The 18,000-nt window shown below is 42.2% G+C and overlaps 1 protein-coding gene across 2 annotated transcripts in view; it reads left to right on the top strand.

Moving 5' to 3' along the window:
* LOC139765811 (metabotropic glutamate receptor 5-like) overlaps positions 1 to 18,000 on the top strand; it is a 173,759-nt gene that overhangs the window by 104,012 nt on the left and 51,747 nt on the right. For both annotated transcript variants that reach the window (XM_071693604.1, XM_071693605.1), the window contains exons 14-16: positions 1,433 to 1,537; positions 3,455 to 3,625; positions 8,303 to 8,430. In XM_071693604.1, coding sequence (XP_071549705.1) covers positions 1,433 to 1,537; positions 3,455 to 3,625; positions 8,303 to 8,430 — 404 coding nt within the window. The remainder of the gene's footprint in view (positions 1 to 1,432; positions 1,538 to 3,454; positions 3,626 to 8,302; positions 8,431 to 18,000) is intronic.

The following is an 18,000-nucleotide window of genomic DNA, read 5'->3' as shown; positions in this document are numbered from 1 at the left end:
TCGCGCGCCTGTCAATTTACACCTAATCCAATAACGCTCTCTGGCCATCTCTCCTACTTACATAAGTATACTTATGTATATCTCGCTTTTTAAACCAGGTATTCCCAATCATCAGTCCTTTTTCAGCACATAAATCTACAAGCTCTTCACCATTTCCATTTACAACACTGAACACCCCATGTACACCAATTATTCCCTCAACTGCCATATTACTCACCTTTGCATTCAAATCACCCATCACTATAACCCGGTCTCGTGCATCAAAACCACTAACACACTCATTCAGGTGCTCCCAAAACACTTGCCTCTCATGATCTTTCTTCTCATGCCCAGGTGCATATGCACCAGGTGCATATATATATATATATATATATATATATATATATATATATATATATATATATATATATATATTATACTTTGTCGATGTCTCCCGCGTTAGCGAGGTAGCGCAAAGGAAACAGATGAAAGATTGGCCCAACCCACCCACATACACATGTATATACATACACGTCCACACACGCACATATACATACCTATACATTTCAACGTATACATATATATACATGCACAGACATATACATATATACACATGTTCATAATTCATACTTGTTGCCATTATTCATTCTTGTCGCCATCCTGCCACACATGAAATGACAACCACCTCCCCCCGCACGTGCACGAGGTAACGCTAGGAAAAGATAACAAAACCCACATTCGTTCACACTCAGTCTCTAGCTGTCATATATAATGCACCGAAACCACAGCTCCCTTTCCACATCCAGGCCCGAAACTTTCCATGCTTTACCCCAGACGCTTCACATGCCCTGGTTCATTCCATTGACAGCACGTCGACCCCGGTATACCACACCATTCCAGTTTCACTTTATTCCTTGCACGCCTTTCACCCTCCTGCATGTTCAGGCCCCGATCGCTCAAAATCTTTTTCACTCCATCCTTCCACCTCCAATTCGCCAGTTCCCGCGTTAGCGAGGCAGCATTAAGAACATAGGACTGAGCCTGAGGGGAGTATCCTCACTTACATAAATTGGAAATCCAGTTAACCAAATCAACAACACAATCACCCCTCCTACTTCCTCAAGAAACTCAGCAGCTAGCCCATCCACTCCAGCCCTGTTCTTTACTGTACAAATTTCGTGTGAAGCTTTTATTTGAGTGGTCGCTGAGCAGTCCAATAAAAAAAGATATAAAGCTTTATCCAGTCAATATCATACTTTAGTACCTCTACAGAGAATTATATATTTACTTATCAAAAGATATCTAAGAAGTAAAATGTGTCATGCAATTTGACAGTGCGTAGTCTTGAGAACAGTACAAATAAGTCTTCTCTTTGAGTACATCTTTATTCGAGCAGTTGAGTGAGCGTTCGATCTGTCACACAAACACACTAGACAAACAGATCTCTCCACAGGTGATCATCACGTGCGTCCTCATCAGCATCGAGGTCAGCATCATCGCCACCGTGCTCATCATGGACCCCGTCGACGTCAAGCACATCTACCCAGGCCCGCAGGAGGTGAGTCTGGCCTCGGGCACCCGTCAAGCACTGTGGTGGTGCTGGTGGTCCTGTGAGAGGATGGGTAAGTGTGTATGTACGTTGGATGGATGGATGGTGTGCAGTTTCCTGGCTGGTGAGTTAGATGTGTCTGTGGGATAATGGAGTACACCACGTTTCTGGGCTGGTGAGGTACACCACTTACCTGGGCTGGTGGGGTACACCACGTGTCTGGGCTGGTGAGGTACACCACTTACCTGGGCTGGTGGGGTACACCACGTACCTGGGCTGGTGAGGTACACCACCTACCTGGGCTGGTGGGGTACACCACTTACCTGGGCTGGTGAGGTACACCACCTACCTGGGCTGGTGGGGTACACCACTTACCTGGGCTGGTGAGGTACACCACCTACCTGGTCTAGTGAGGTACACCACGTACCTGGGCTGGTGAGGTACACCACTTACCTGGGCTGGTGAGGTACACCACTTACCTGGGCTGGTGAGGTACACCACCTACCTGGGCTGGTGGGGTACACCACTTACCTGGGCTGGTGAGGTACACCACCTACCTGGTCTAGTGAGGTACACCACTTACCTGGGCTGGTGAGGTACACCACTTACCTGGGCTGGTGAGGTACACCACGTTTCTGGGCTGGTGAGGTACACCACTTACCTGGGCTGGTGGGGTACACCACTCACCTGGGCTGGTGAGGTACACCACCTACCTGGGCTGGTGAGGTACACCACTTACCTGGGCTGGTGAGGTACACCACGTGTTTGAGTTGGTGAGTTACACCACTTACCTGGGCTGGTGGGGTACACCACGTGTTTGAGTTGGTGAGTTACACCACGTGTCTGGGCTGGTGAGGTACACCACCTACCTGGGCTAGTAATGTCACACGTACTTGGGCTGGTTGGATGTATCCTGATCACCTGGTGAAAAATGTTGTAGACCCTGATAACATCGAAACCTGTTTTTGTGGAAATTCTCAGAAAGCACTCGATATACTTACACATCAAAAGACCTCAGGCAAAAGATACATCGCATGGCATATACGATCTTGTACTTCGTTGGTTAGAAAATTGATTGATGCTGAGTAGAATATGGCAAAAAGCGCAAAACATATATCAACAGAAATATTTTTCATCAAGGATCACTGAGTAGTATTGTCATTTAACCATATTTCATGACAAAAGCCACTTGGAGCGTCTGGGTATCATCTTTGCACAGTCTTTCCTTAAGATTGCAGTTTTCTATGTTTAACTTAACTTTTTCTCGTAATCTCTTCTTTTGATGGCCATAATGTGTACAAAAGAATGCCCATGCAATACTCTGTCCATAAGGGAAAAGACAGTATAACACAGAGTAATGGACATATGTTACGTTTCAAGTTAAGTTCCTTAATTCCAATTGACAGTATAATACAGAGTAATAGACAGATATATTACATTTTAAGGTAAATTACTTAATTGCAATTGACAGTATAACACAGAGTAATAGACAGATATATTACATTTTAAGGTAAGTTTCATAATTCCTATTATCAGTATGACATGGAGTGATAGAGAGGTATATATTACATTTCAAATTAAGTTCCATAATTCCTATTGACAGCATAATACTGAGTAATAGACAGATATATTACATTTTAAGATACGTTCCTTGATTCCTATTGACAGTATGATATAGAGTAATAGACAGATATATTACATTTTAAGGTAAATTCTTTAATTCCAATTGACAGTATAACACAGAGTAATGGACAGATATATCACATTTCAAGGTAAGTTCCTGAAACTATCTAAAGTTCCAAAATATCTTAAAGGAATGTGATCATATCGTATTTTGTACTTGTCAAGTGTCACGTTTTCATGACATCCCATATGTCACCTGCCCTTCTAACGTTCAAACCCCTCCTCCCCTCCCAACTGCTGCAGGTGAAGCTGGTGTGCAAGACGACCATACGGAGCATCATAGCTCCCATGGGTTGGGACTTCTTCCTAATCGTCATGTGTACGGTGTACGCCGTCAAGACCCGTAATCTGCCAGAGAACTTCAATGAGGCGAAATTCATCGGGTTCTCCATGTACACCACTTGCGTTATATGGGTCAGTATGTACGTACGTACGTACGGTCGGCATATCGCCTCACCAGTTAACAGTACACGTTTTTTTTTTTCTTCTTCCACTATTTCTTATCCCCAGAAGCCCTTTCTCGGTTATCCATGGGCTGCCGTGGCTTCAAGGCTGCGCTACGCTCTGTAGCAGGGACAGGATGGCCTTCATCGGAATAAAGTCATTTGACGGGACTATACTTCCCTCGTCAAATGACGATTATACGGTAATACACACACACACACACACACACACACACACACACACACACTTCACATATGTTCGCCGTTTCCCGCGGTAGCAAGGTAGCGCCAGGAACGGACAAAGAAAGGCCGCATTCGTCACATCCATTCTCTAGCAGGCATGTGTACTGCGCTGAAACCAAAGCCCCCAGTTTATATATATATATATATATATATATATATATATATATATATATATATATATATTTTTTTTTTTTTTTTTTTTTTTTTTTTTTTTTTTTTTGCCGCTGTCTCCCGCGTTTGCGAGGTACCGCAAGGAAACAGACGAAAGAAATGGCCCAACCCCCCCCCCATACACATGTATATACATACGTCCACACACGCAAATATACATACCTACACAGCTTTCCATGGTTTACCCCAGACGCTTCACATGCCCTGGTTCAATCCACTGACAGCACGTCAACCCCGGTATACCACATCGATCCAATTCACTATTCCTTGCCCTCCTTTCACCCTCCTGCATGTTCACGCTCCGATCACACAAAATCTTTTTCACTCCATCTTTCCACCTCCAATTTGGTCTCCCACTTCTCCTCGTTCCCTCCACCTCCGACACATATATCCTCTTGGTCAATCTTTCCTCACTCATTCTCTCCATGTGCCCAAACCATTTCAAAACACCCTCTTCTGCTCTCTCAACCACGCTCTTTTTATTTCCACACATCTCTCTTACCCTTACGTTACTTACTCGATCAAACCACCTCACACCACACATTGTCCTCAAACATCTCATTTCCAGCACATCCATCCTCCTGCGCACAACTCTATCCATAGCCCACGCCTCGCAACCATACAACATTGTTGGAACCACTATTCCTTCAAATATACCCATTTTTGCTTTCCGAGATAATGTTCTCGACTTCCACACATTCTTCAAGGCTCCCAGAATTTTCGCCCCCTCCCCCACCCTATGATCCACTTCCGCTTCCATGGTTCCATCCGCTGCCAGATCCACTCCCAGATATCTAAAACACTTTACTTCCTCCAGTTTTTCTCCATTCAAACTTACCTCCCAATTGACTTGACTCTCAACCCTACTGTACCTAATAACCTTGCTCTTATTAACATTTACTCTTAACTTTCTTCTTTCACACATTTTACCAAACTCAGCCACCAGCTTCTGCAGTTTCTCACATGAATCAGCCACCAGCGCTGTATCATCAGCGAACAACAACTGACTAACTTCCCAAGCTCTCTCATCCCCAACAGACTTCATACTTGCCCCTCTTTCCAAAACTCTTGCATTCACCTCCCTAACAACGCCATCCATAAACAAATTAAACAACCATGGAGACATCACACACCCCTGCCGCAAACCTACATTCACTGAGAACCAATCACTTTCCTCTCTTCCTACACGTACACATGCCTTACATCCTCGATAAAAACTTTTCACTACTTCTAACAACTTGCCTCCCACACCATATATTCTTAATACCTTCCACAGAGCATCTCTATCAACTCTATCATATGCCTTCTCCAGATCCATAAATGCTACATACAAATCCATTTGCTTTTCTAAGTATTTCTCACATACATTCGTCAAAGCAAACACCTGATCCACACATCCTCTACCACTTCTGAAACCACACTGCTCTTCCCCAATCTGATGCTCTGTACATGCCTTCACCCTCTCAATCAATACCCTCCCATATAATTTACCAGGAATACTCAACAAACTTATACCTCTGTAATTTGAGCACCCACTCTTATCCCCTTTGCCTTTGTACAATGGCACTATGCACGCATTCCGCTAATCCTCAGGCACCTCACCATGAGTCATACATACATTAAATAGCCTTACCAACCAGTCAATAATAGTCACCCCCTTTTTTAATAAATTCCACTGCAATACCATCCAAACCTGCTGCCTTGCCGGCTTTCATCTTCCGCAAAGCTTTTACTACCTCTTCTCTGTTTACCAAATCATTTTCCCTAACCCTTTCACTTTGCACACCACCTCGACCAAAACACCCTATATCTGCCACACTATCATCAAACACATTCAACAAACCTTCAAAATACTCACTCCATCTCCTTCTCACATCACCACTACTTGTTATCACCTCCCCATTTGCGCCCTTCACTGAAGTTCCCATTTGCTCCCTTGTCTTACGCACTTTATTTACCTCCTTCCAGAATATCTTTTTATTCTCCCTAAAATTTAATGATACTCTCTCACCCCAACTCTCATTTGCCCTCTTTTTCACCTCTTGCATCTTTCTCTTGACCTCCTGTCTCTTTCTTTTATATATCTCCCACTCAATTGCATTATTTCCCTGCAAAAATCGTCCAAATGCCTCTCTCTTCTCTTTCACTAATAATCTTACTTCTTCATCCCACCACTCACTACCCTTTCTAATCAACCCACCTCCCACTCTTCTCATGCCACAAGCATCTTTTGCGCAATCCATCACTGATTCCCTAAATACATCCCATTCCTCCCCCACTCCCCTTACTTCCATTGTTCTCACCTTTTTCCATTCTGTACTCAGTCTCTCCTGGTACTTCCTCACACAAGTCTCCTTCCCAAGCTCACTTACTCTCACCACCCTCTTCACCCCAACATTCACTCCTCTTTTCTGAAAACCCATACAAATCTTCACCCTAGCCTCCACAAGATAACGATCAGACATCCCTCCAGTTGAACCTCTCAGCACATTAACATCCAAAAGTCTCTCTTTCGCGCGCCTGTCAATTAACACGTAATCCAATAACGCTCTCTGGCCATCTCTCCTACTTACATACGTATACTTATGTATATCTCGCTTTTTAAACCAGGTATTCCTAATCACCAGTCCTTTTTCAGCACATAAATCTACAAGCTCTTCACCATTTCCATTTACAACACTGAACACCCCATGTATACCAATTATTCCCTCAACTGCCATATTACTCACCTTTGCATTCAAATCACCCATCACTATAACCCGGTCTCGTGCATCAAAACCACTAACACACTCATTCAGCTGCTCCCAAAACACTTGCCTCTCATGATCTTTCTTCTCATGTCCAGGTGCATATGCACCAATAATCACCCATCTCTCTCCATCAACTTTCAGTTTTACCCATATCAATCGAGAATTTACTTTCTTACATTCTATCACATACTCCCACAACTCCTGTTTCAGGAGTACTGCTACTCCTTCCCTTGCTCTTGTCCTCTCACTAACCCCTGACTTTGCTCCCAAGACATTCCCAAACCACTCTTCCCCTTTACCCTTGAGCTTCGTTTCACTCAGAGCCAAAATATCCAGGTTCCTTTCCTCGAACATACTACCTATCTCTCCTTTTTTCACATCTTGGTTACATCCACACACATTTAGACACCCCAGTCTGACCCTTCGAGGAGGATGAGCACTCCCCGCGTGACTCCTTCTTCTGTTTCCCATTTTAGAAAGTTATGAAAATACAAGGAGGGGAGGATTTCTGGCCCCCAGCTCCCGTCCCCTCTAGTCGCCTTCTACGACACGCGAGGAATGCGTGGGAAGTATTCTGTCACCCCTATCCACAGGGATAATATATATATATATATATATATATATATATATATATATATATATATATATATATATATATATATATATATATACATACACATACATACGCACATATACACACACACACACTAATATACATATATATACATATGAAAAATGTAAGAAATAATTTAGAAAACTGAAACTTCTAGCTTGAAATGAAATGAAAAAATGAATGTCACATAATGGTTCAACCTCTGGCTATGGAAAAGGGAAATGTATAATTTATTTACACAAACGTCAATAACTATGGTGGAATAAAGCAGTCTTAGTACAGATTGTACAGACCAAAGGATAAGGTGATCATACCTTTATGAATACCAGCCAGCAAGGTATATTTTGCAAGAGGAAGGTGTATTCAGGAAGATTAATTGGTAAACTGGCTATATTCTTAAACTTATCCCTGGGGATAGGGGAGAAAGAATACTTCCCACGTATTCCCTGCGTGTCGTAGAAGGGCGACTAAAAGGGAAGGGAGCAGGGGGCTGGAAATCCTCCCCTCTCATTATCTTTTTTAAATTTTCCAAAAGAAGGAACAGAGAAGGGGGCCAGGTGAGGATATTCCCTCAAAGGCCCAGTTCTCTGTTCTTAACGCTACCTCGCTAATGCGGGAAATGGCGAATAGTTTGAAAGAAAAGAAAAGATATATATATCGGCTTCAGAAAACTCTGACAGAAGTGTTACATAATGACATATATCAAGGAGTTATCCCAGTCTTTAGATTTGGTAACATCATCAAAATCCTGGTATGAGAACAAGCTAGAATAAACTCCCTCTGTCATCCCATAGCCTTATCATGGACCACCGCATAAGACGCATGACCTTTCATGACAATCCACACTGACGCCCTTGGTGTGCCTCGACAGATGGCTTGGATCCCCATCTACTTCGGCAGTGACCACAAGATCATCTGTATGAGCATGTGCACGTCCCTGAGCGCCATGGTGACCCTCGTGCTCCTCTTCTTCCCGAAGCTCTACATCATCCTCTTCAGGTGAGCCGTGCCCTCCGGTACCCGACCTCACCTGTGTGAGGTGTCATGACACGGGGGTCGTAGGGCATGTGGTGAGGGGCAGGGGATGTATTGGGAAATGGGATGTTATACAGGTGGACGCATTCTGTATTTTCATATACAGGTGGACGCATAGTGTACGTACAAATACAGGTGAACACGTAGTGTACGTACAAATACAGTTGGACACATAGTGTACGTACAAATACAGGTGGACACATACTATATATATAAACAGCGATGGACACATAGTGTACGTACAAATACAGGTGGACACGTAGTGTACGTACAAATACAGTTGGACACATAGTGTACGTACAAATACAGGTGGACACATACTATATATATAAACAGCGATGGACACATAGTGTACGTACAAATACAGGTGGACACATACTATATATTTGAATAGCGATGTACACATAGTGTACGTACAATACTGGTGCACACACAGTGTAAGTTCAAATACTTGTGAACGCATAGTGTACGTTCTAGCAAAGGTGAACATATATTGTACGTTCATATATAGGCCAACACATAGTGTACGTACAAATACAGGTGGACATATAGTGTAAGGTTAAATACAGGTGAATACATAGCTTACTTTCAACTATAGGTAAACACACAGTGCACATACAGATACAGGTGAACACATAGTGTAAGTTTAACTATAGGTGAACACACTGTGCACGTTCAAATGCAGGTGAACACAGCATACGTTCAACTATAGGTGAAAACATAGTGCACGTTCAAATACAGGTGAAGACAGCATACGTTAATCTATAGGTGAACACACAGTGCACCTTCAAATACAGGTGAACACACAGCGTATGTTCGACTATAGGTGAACACACAGTGCACGTTCAAATGCAGATGAACACAGCATAAGTTCATCTATAGGTGAACATACAGTGCACGTTCAAATACAGGTAAACACATAGTAGTGTACGTTCATCTTTAGGTGAACACATAGTGTACGTATAAATACAGGTGAAAATATCATTAAAATGCGTGGTTGGTCAACTGGGTCGCCGAGCCTCGCTAGCTCTTTATCAATGCACATATCAACCTCTCAGTCATTGGTACAGTGTTTGTCGATGAGACGCAAAAAAATTCTTTTGTGATTCGAGTGGTCGGGAGTGATATATGGAACCATTGTAGATCGTGGAAATGCTAGCAACACAATAGCCGTTCTCATATAACATTTGAGGAATCATCCATTGGTAATCACCTATTTGTACATACAGGAGAGAGTTTTACAATGTTAGCGGCCCCATCTCTTGAACACTATGGAGGGGGTTTTACACTCTTAGCACCCCCACCCCCCTCATTCCTTGAATGCTCTATCTTATCATAAACCGTCATGAATTTGAGTATGCTGTCCTCATGAATTTGAGTATGCTGTCCTCATGAATTTAAGTATGCTGTCCTCATGAATTTAAGTATGCTGTCCTCATGAATTTAAGTATGCTGTCCTCATGAATTTAAGTATGCTGTCCTCATGAATTTAAGTATGCTGTCCTCATGAATTTAAGTATACTGTCCTCATGAATTTAAGTTGCTGTCCTCATGAATTTAAGTATGCTGTCCTCATGAATTTAAGTATGCTGTCCTCATGAATTTAAGTATGCTGTCCTCATGAATTTAAGTATGCTGTCCTCATGAATTTAAGTATGCTGCCTTCATAAATTTAAGTATGCTGTCCTCATGAATTTAAGTATGCTGTCCTCATGAATTTAAGTATGCTGCCTTCATAGATTTAAGTATGCTGTCCTTGAATTAAGTATGCTGTCCTCATGAATTTAAGTATGCTGTCCTCATGAATTTAAGTATGCTGTCCTCATGAATTTAAGTATGCTGTCCTCATGAATTTAAGTATGCTGTCCTCATGAATTAAGTATGCTGTCCTTGTGAATCTGAGTATGCTGTCCTCATGAATTTGAGGATGCTGTCCTCCTGAATTTAAGAATGCTTTCCTCATGAATTTAAGTGTGCTGTCCTTATGAATTTAAGTGTGCTGTCCTCATGAATTTAAGTATGCTGTCCTCATTAATTTAAGTATGCTGTCCTCATAGATTTAGGTATGCTGTCCTCATAAATTTAAGTATGCTGTCCTCATGAATTTAAGTAATGTCCTCATGAATTTAAGTATGCTGTACCCATGAATTTAAGTGTGCTATATTCATGAATTTAAGTGTGTTGTCCTCATGAATTTAAGTATGCTGTCCTCATGAATCTAAGTATGGTCCTCATGAATTTAAGTGTGCTGTCCTCATGAATTTAAGTATGGTCCTCATGAATTTAAGTATGCTGTCCTCATGAATTTAAGTATGCTGTCCTCATAAATTTAAGTACGCTGTCCTCATGAATTTAAGTATGGTCCTCATGAATTTAAGTGTGCCGTCCTCATGAATTTAAGTGTACTGCCCTCATGAATTTACGTATGCTGTCCTCATGAATTCAAGTATCCTATCCTCGTGAATTTAAGTGGGCTGTCCTCATGAAATTAAGTATGCTGTCCTCATGAATTTAAGTGCGCTGCCTTCATGAATTTAAGTACGCTGTCCTCATGAATTTAAGTATGCTGCCCTCATGAATTTAAGTATGGTCCTCATGAATTTAAGTATGCTTCCTCATGAATTTGAGTATGCTGTCCTCATGAATTTAAGTGTGCTGTCCTCATGAATTTAAGTGTGCTGTCCTCATGAATCTAAGTATGCTGTCCTCATGAATTTAGGTATGCTGTCCTCATGAGTTTGAGTGTGCTATCCATGAATTTAAGTATGGTCCTTATGAATTTAAATATGCTGTCCTCATAAATTCAATTATGCTGTCCTCACAAATTTAAGTATGCTGTCCTCATTAATTCAAGTATGTTGTCCTCATAGATTTAAGTGTGCTGTCCTCATGAATTTAAGTATGCTGTCCTCATGAATTTAAGTATGCTGTCCTCATGAATTTAAGTATGCTGTCCTCATGAATTTAAGTATGCTGTCCTCATAAATTTAAGTATGCTGTCCTAATGTCAGCCTGTTCCAATCAACCACAACAATAAGGGTACACCCAGATTTACAAGTCTCTTTCTCCATTTCATGTTATATACTCTGGCTCCTGTACCCTTTACACCTCTTAGAATACTGTCCGCTCTTCACTTGGTCGATCTCCTTTGAACAATAAAACTTAAGAGGTCGTGATCAAGTCACCCCTCCCTCTTCCATTTTCTAAGGTGGGTCAGTTTAAAGCCTCCAGCCTTTCCCTGCAGCTTACCTCTCGTAATCCTGGTACCATCTTTGTTGTCCTTCTCTAGACCTTCTCTATGGGCTCTTTGTGCTTCTTTTAGGTGCGGTGACCAAACTTGAAAAGCATATTCTGGTTCCGGCCCTATGTAAGACCTCAGTAACTTGCTAAATATATCTTAATGCATATACTTGAAAGGTAGTCTGATATTTGCCAGCAGACCTCCGTGGTGTATCGGTAAGTGTCCCTCACCTTGACGCATCCCACGGGCCGCCCAAGATCAAGGGTTTAGGTTCGCATCCTGGTTGCAGCAGTCGGTCCACAGTCAGTCCAGCTGTTCATCTACCTCTACGGACTGGTCGATAAAATGCGCACTTAGCTCAGGCTAAGATATATTTTTTTTTTTTTTTTTTTTTTGCTTTGTCGCTGTCTCCCGCGTTTGCGAGGTAGCGCAAGGAAAAAGACGAAAGAAATGGCCCAACCCACCCCCATACACATGTATATACATACGTCCACACACGCAAAATATACATGCCTACACAGCTTCCCATGGTTTACCCCATACGCTTCACATGCCCTGATTCAATCCACTGACAGCACGTCAACCCCGGTATACCACATCGCTCCAATTCACTCTATTCCTTGCACTCCTTTCACCCTCCTGCGTGTTCAGGCCCCGATCACACAAAATCTTTTTCACTCCATCTTTCCACCTCCAATTTGGTCTCCCTCTTCTCCTCGTTCCCTCCACCTCCGACACATATATCCTCTTGGTCAATCTTTCCTCACTCATTCTCTCCATGTGCCCAAACCATTTCAAAACACCCTCTTCTGCTCTCTCAACCACGCTCTTTTTATGTCCACACATCTCTCTTACCCTTACGTTACTTACTCGATCAAACCACCTCACACCACACATTCTCCTCAAACATCTCATTTCCAGCACATCCATCCTCCTGCGCACCACTCTATCCATAGCCCACGCCTCGCAACCATACAACATTGTTGGAACCACTATTCCTTCAAACATACCCATTTTTGCTTTCCGAGATAATGTTCTCGACTTCCACACATTCTTCAAGGCTCCCAGAATTTTCGCCCCCTCCCCCATCCTATGATCCACTTCCGCTTCCATGGTTCCATCCGCTGCCAGATCCACTCCCAGATAACTAAAACACTTTACTTCCTCCAGTTTTTCTCCATTCAAACTCACCTCCCAATTGACTTGACCCTCAACCCTACTGTACCTAATAACCTTGCTCTTATTCACATTTACTCTTAACTTTCTTCTTTCACACACTATATATATATTTCACACACTATATATATATATATATATATATATATATATATATATATATATATATATATATATATATATATATATTTATATATATATATATATATATATATATATATATATATATATATATATATATATATATATATATATTTATATATATATATATATATATATATATATATATATATTTTTTTTTTTATTTATTTTTTATCCCTAGGGATAGGGGAGAAAGAACACTTCCCACGTATTCCCTGCGTGTCGTAAAAGGCGACTAAAAGGGAAGGGAGCGGGGGCTGGAAATCCTCCCCTCTTGGTTTTTTTTTTTCTTTATTTTTTGTTTTTCTCAAAGAAGGAACAGAGGATATTCTCTCAAAGGCCCAGTCCTTTGTTCTTAACCCTACCTCGCTAACGCGGGAAATGGCGAATAGTATGAAAGAAAGAAAAAATATATATATTTTTATTTATTTATTTTGCTTTCTCGCTGTCTCCCGCGTTTGCGAGGTAGCGCAAGGAAACAGACGAAAGAATGGCCCAACCCACCCCCATACACATGTATATACATACACGTCCACACACGCAAATATACTTACCTATACATCTCAATGTACACATATATACATACACACACACAGACACATACATATACCCATGCACACAATTCACACTGTCTACCTTTATTCATTCACATCGCCACCTCGCCACACATGGAATACCATCCCCCTCCCCCCTCATGTGTGCGAGGTAGCGCTAGGAAAAGACAACAAAGGCCCCATTCGTTCACGCTCAGTCTCTAGCTGTTATGCAATAATGCCCGAAACCACAGCTCCCTTTCCACATCCAGGCCCCACACAACTTTCCATGGTTTACCCCAGACGCTTCACATGCCCTGATTCAATCCAGTGGCAGCACGTCAACCCCGGTATACCACATCGATCCAATTTACTCTATTCCTTGCCCGCCTTTCACCCTCCTGCATGTTCAGGCCCCGATCACACAAAATCTTTTTCACCCGATCTTTCCACCTCCAATTTGGTCTCCCACTTCTCCTCGTTCCCTCCACCTCCGACACATATATCCTCTTGGTCAATCTTTCCTCACTCATTCTCTCCATGTGCCCAAACCATTTCAAAACACCCTCTTCTGCTCTGTCAACCACGCTCTTTTTATTTCCACACATCTCTCTTACCCTTACATTACTTACTCGATCAAACCACCTCACACCACACATTGTCCTCAAACATCTCATTTCCAGCACATCCACCCTCCTGCGCACAACTCTATCCATAGCCCACGCCTCGCAACCATACAACATTGTTGGAACCACTATTCCTTCAAACATACCCATTTTTGCTTTCCGAGATAATGTTCTCGACTTCCACACATTCTTCAAGGCTCCCAGAATTTTCGCCCCCTCCCCCACCCTATGATTCACTTCCGCTTCCATGGTTCCATCCGCTGCCAGATCCACTCCCAGATATCTAAAACACTTTACTTCCTGCAGTTTTTCTCCATTCAAACTTACCTCCCAATTGACTTGACCCTCAACCCTACTGTACTCTTAACTTTCTTCTTTCACACACTTTACCAAACTCAGTCACCAGCTTCTGCAGTTTCTTACATGAATCAGCCACCGGCGCTCTATCATCAGCGAACAACAACTGACTCACTTCCCAAGCTCTCTCATCCACAACAGACTGCATGCTTGCCCCTCTTTCCAAAACTCTTGCATTTACCTCCCTAACAACCCCATCCATAAACAAATTAAACAACCATGGAGACATCACACACCCCTGCCGCAAACCTACATTCACTGAGAACCAATCACTTTCCTCTCTTCCTACACGTACACATGCCTTACATCCTCGATAAAAACTTTTCACTGCTTCTAACAACTTGCCTCCCACACCATATATTCTTAATACCTTCCACAGAGCATCTCTATCAACTCTATCATATGCCTTCTCCAGATCCATAAATGCTACATACAAATCCATTTGTTTTTCTAAGTATTTCTCACATACATTCTTCAAAGCAAACACCTGATCCACACATCCTCTACCACTTCTGAAACCACACTGCTCTTCCCCAATCTGATGCTCCTCACCATGAGTCATACATACATTAAATAACCTTACCAACCAGTCAACAATACAGTCACCCCCTTTTTTAGTAAATTCCACTGCCATACCATCCAAACCTGCTGCCTTGCCGGCTTTCATCTTCCGTAAAGCTTTTACTACCTCTTCTCTATTTACAAAATCATTTTCCCTGACCCTCTCACTTTGCACACCACCTCGACCAAAACATCCTATATCTGCCACTCTATCGTCAAACACATTCAACAAACCTTCAAAATACTCACTCCATCTCCTTCTCACATCACCACTACTTGTCATCACCTCCCCATTTACCCCATTCACTGAAGTTCCCATTTGCTCCCTTGTCTTACGCACTTTATTTACCTTCTTCCAAAACATCTTTTTATTCTCCCTGAAATGTAATGATACTCTCTCACCCCAACTCTCATTTGCCCTCTTTTTCACCTCTTGCACCTTTCTCTTGACCTCCTGCCTCTTTCTTTTATACATCCACTCATTTGCATTTTTTCCCTGCAAAAACCGTCCAAATGCCTCTCTCTTCTCTTTCACTAATAATCTTACTTCTTCATCCCACCACTCACTACCCTTTCTAATCAACCCACCTCCCGCTCTTCTCATGCCACATGCATCTTTTGCGCAATCCATCACTGATTCCCTAAATACATCCCATTCCTCCCCCACTCCCCTTACTTCCATTGTTCTCACCTTTTTCCATTCTGTACTCAGTCTCTCCTGGTACTTCCTCACACAAGTCTCCTTCCCAAGCTCACTTACTCTCACCACCCTCTTCACCCCAACATTCACTCTTCTTTTCTGAAAACCCATACAAATCTTCACATTAGCCTCCACAAGATAATGATCAGACATCCCTCCAGTTGCACCTCTCAGCACATTAACATCCAAAAGTCTCTCTTTCGCGCGCCTGTCAATTAACACGTAATCCAATAACGCTCTCTGGCCATCTTTCCTACTTACATACGTATACTTATGTATATCTCGCTTTTTAAACCAGGTATTCCCAATCACCAGTCCTTTTTCAGCACATAAATCTACAAGCTCTTCACCATTTCCATTTACAACACTGAACACCCCATGTATACCAATTATTCCCTCAACTACCACATTACTCACCTTTGCATTCAAATCACCCATCACTATAACCCGGTCTCGTGCATCAAAACCACTAACACACTCATTCAGCCGCTCCCAAAACACTTGCCTCTCATGATCTTTCTTCTCATGCCCAGGTGCATATGCACCAATAATCACCCATCTCTCTCCATCAACTTTCAGTTTTACCCATATTAATCGAGAATTTACTTTCTTACATTCTATCACATACTTCCACAACTCCTGTTTCAGGAGTATTGCTACTCCTTCCCTTGCTCTTGTCCTCTCACTAACCCCTGACTTTACTCCCAAGACATTCCCAAACAACTCTTCCCCTTTACCCTTGAGCTTCGTTTCACTCAGAGCCAAAACATCCAGATTCCTTTCCTCAAACATACTACCTATCTCTCCTTTTTTCACATCTTGGTTACATCCACACACATTTAGACACCCCAGTCTGAGCCTTCGAGGAGGATGAGCATTCCCCGCGTGACTCCTGTTTTCCATTTTAGAAAATTAAAAAATACAAGGAGGGGAGGATTTCTGCCCCCCTCCCCCGCTCCCGTCCCCTCTAGTCGCCTTCTATATATATATATATATATATATATATATATATATATATATATATATATATATATATATATATATATATATATATATTTCTTTCTTTTATACATCTCCCACTCAATTGCATTTTTTCCATGCAAAAACCGTCCAAATGCCACTTTCTTCTCTTTCACTAATAATCTTACTCCTTCATCCCACCACTCACTACCCTTTCTAATCAACCCACCTCCCACTCTTCTCATGCCACATGCATCTTTTGCGCAATCCATCACTGATTCCCTAAATACATCCCATTCCTCCCCCACTCCCCTTACTTCCAATGTTCTCACCTTTTTTCATTCTGTACTCAGTCTCTCCTGGTACTTCCTCACACAAGTCTCCTTCCCAAGCTCACTTACTCTCACCACACTCTTCACCCCAACATTCACTCTTCTTTTCTGAAAACCCATACAAATCTTCACCTTAGCCTCCACAAGATAATGATCAGACATCCCTCCAGTTGCACCTCTCAGCACATTAACATCCAAAAGTCTCTCTTTCGCGCGCCTGTCAAGAGGTCAGGAGGTCAAGAGAAAGGTGCAAGAGGTGAAAAAGAGGGCAAATGAGAGTTGGGGTGAGAGAGTATCATTAAATTTTAGGGAGAATAAAAAGATGTTCTGGAAGGAGGTAAATAAAGTGCGTAAGACAAGGGAGTAAATGGGAACTTCAGTGAAGGGCGCAAATGGGGAGGTGATAACAAGTAGTGGTGACGTGAGAAAGAGATGGAGTGAGTATTTTGAAGGTTTGTTGAATGTGTTTGATGATAGAGTGGCAGATATAGGGTGTTTTGGTCAAGGTGGTGTGCAAAGTGAGAGGGTTAGGGAAAATGATTTGGTAAACAGAGAAGAGGTAGTAAAAGCTTTGCGGAAGATGAAAGCCGGCAAGGCAGCAGGTTTGGATGGTATTGCAGTGGAATTTATTAAAAAAGGGGGTGACTGTATTGTTGACTGGTTGGTAAGGTTGTTTAATGTATGTATGACTCATGGTGAGGTGCCTGAGGATTGGCGGAATGCGTGCATAGTGCCATTGTACAAAGGCAAAGGGGATAAGAGTGAGTGCTCAAATTACAGAGGTATAAGTTTGTTGAGTATTCATGGTAAATTATATGGGAGGGTATTGATTGAGAGGGTGAAGGCATGTACAGAGCATCAGATTGGGGAAGAGCAGTGTGGTTTCAGAAGTGGTAGAGGATGTGTG

The sequence above is a fragment of the Panulirus ornatus genome, chromosome 56, assembly GCF_036320965.1.
Source record: "Panulirus ornatus isolate Po-2019 chromosome 56, ASM3632096v1, whole genome shotgun sequence".
Lineage (NCBI taxonomy): Eukaryota > Metazoa > Arthropoda > Malacostraca > Decapoda > Palinuridae > Panulirus > Panulirus ornatus.
Note: the sequence above shows the minus strand (reverse complement) of the source record. Positions and strands in the feature narration are given on the sequence as shown.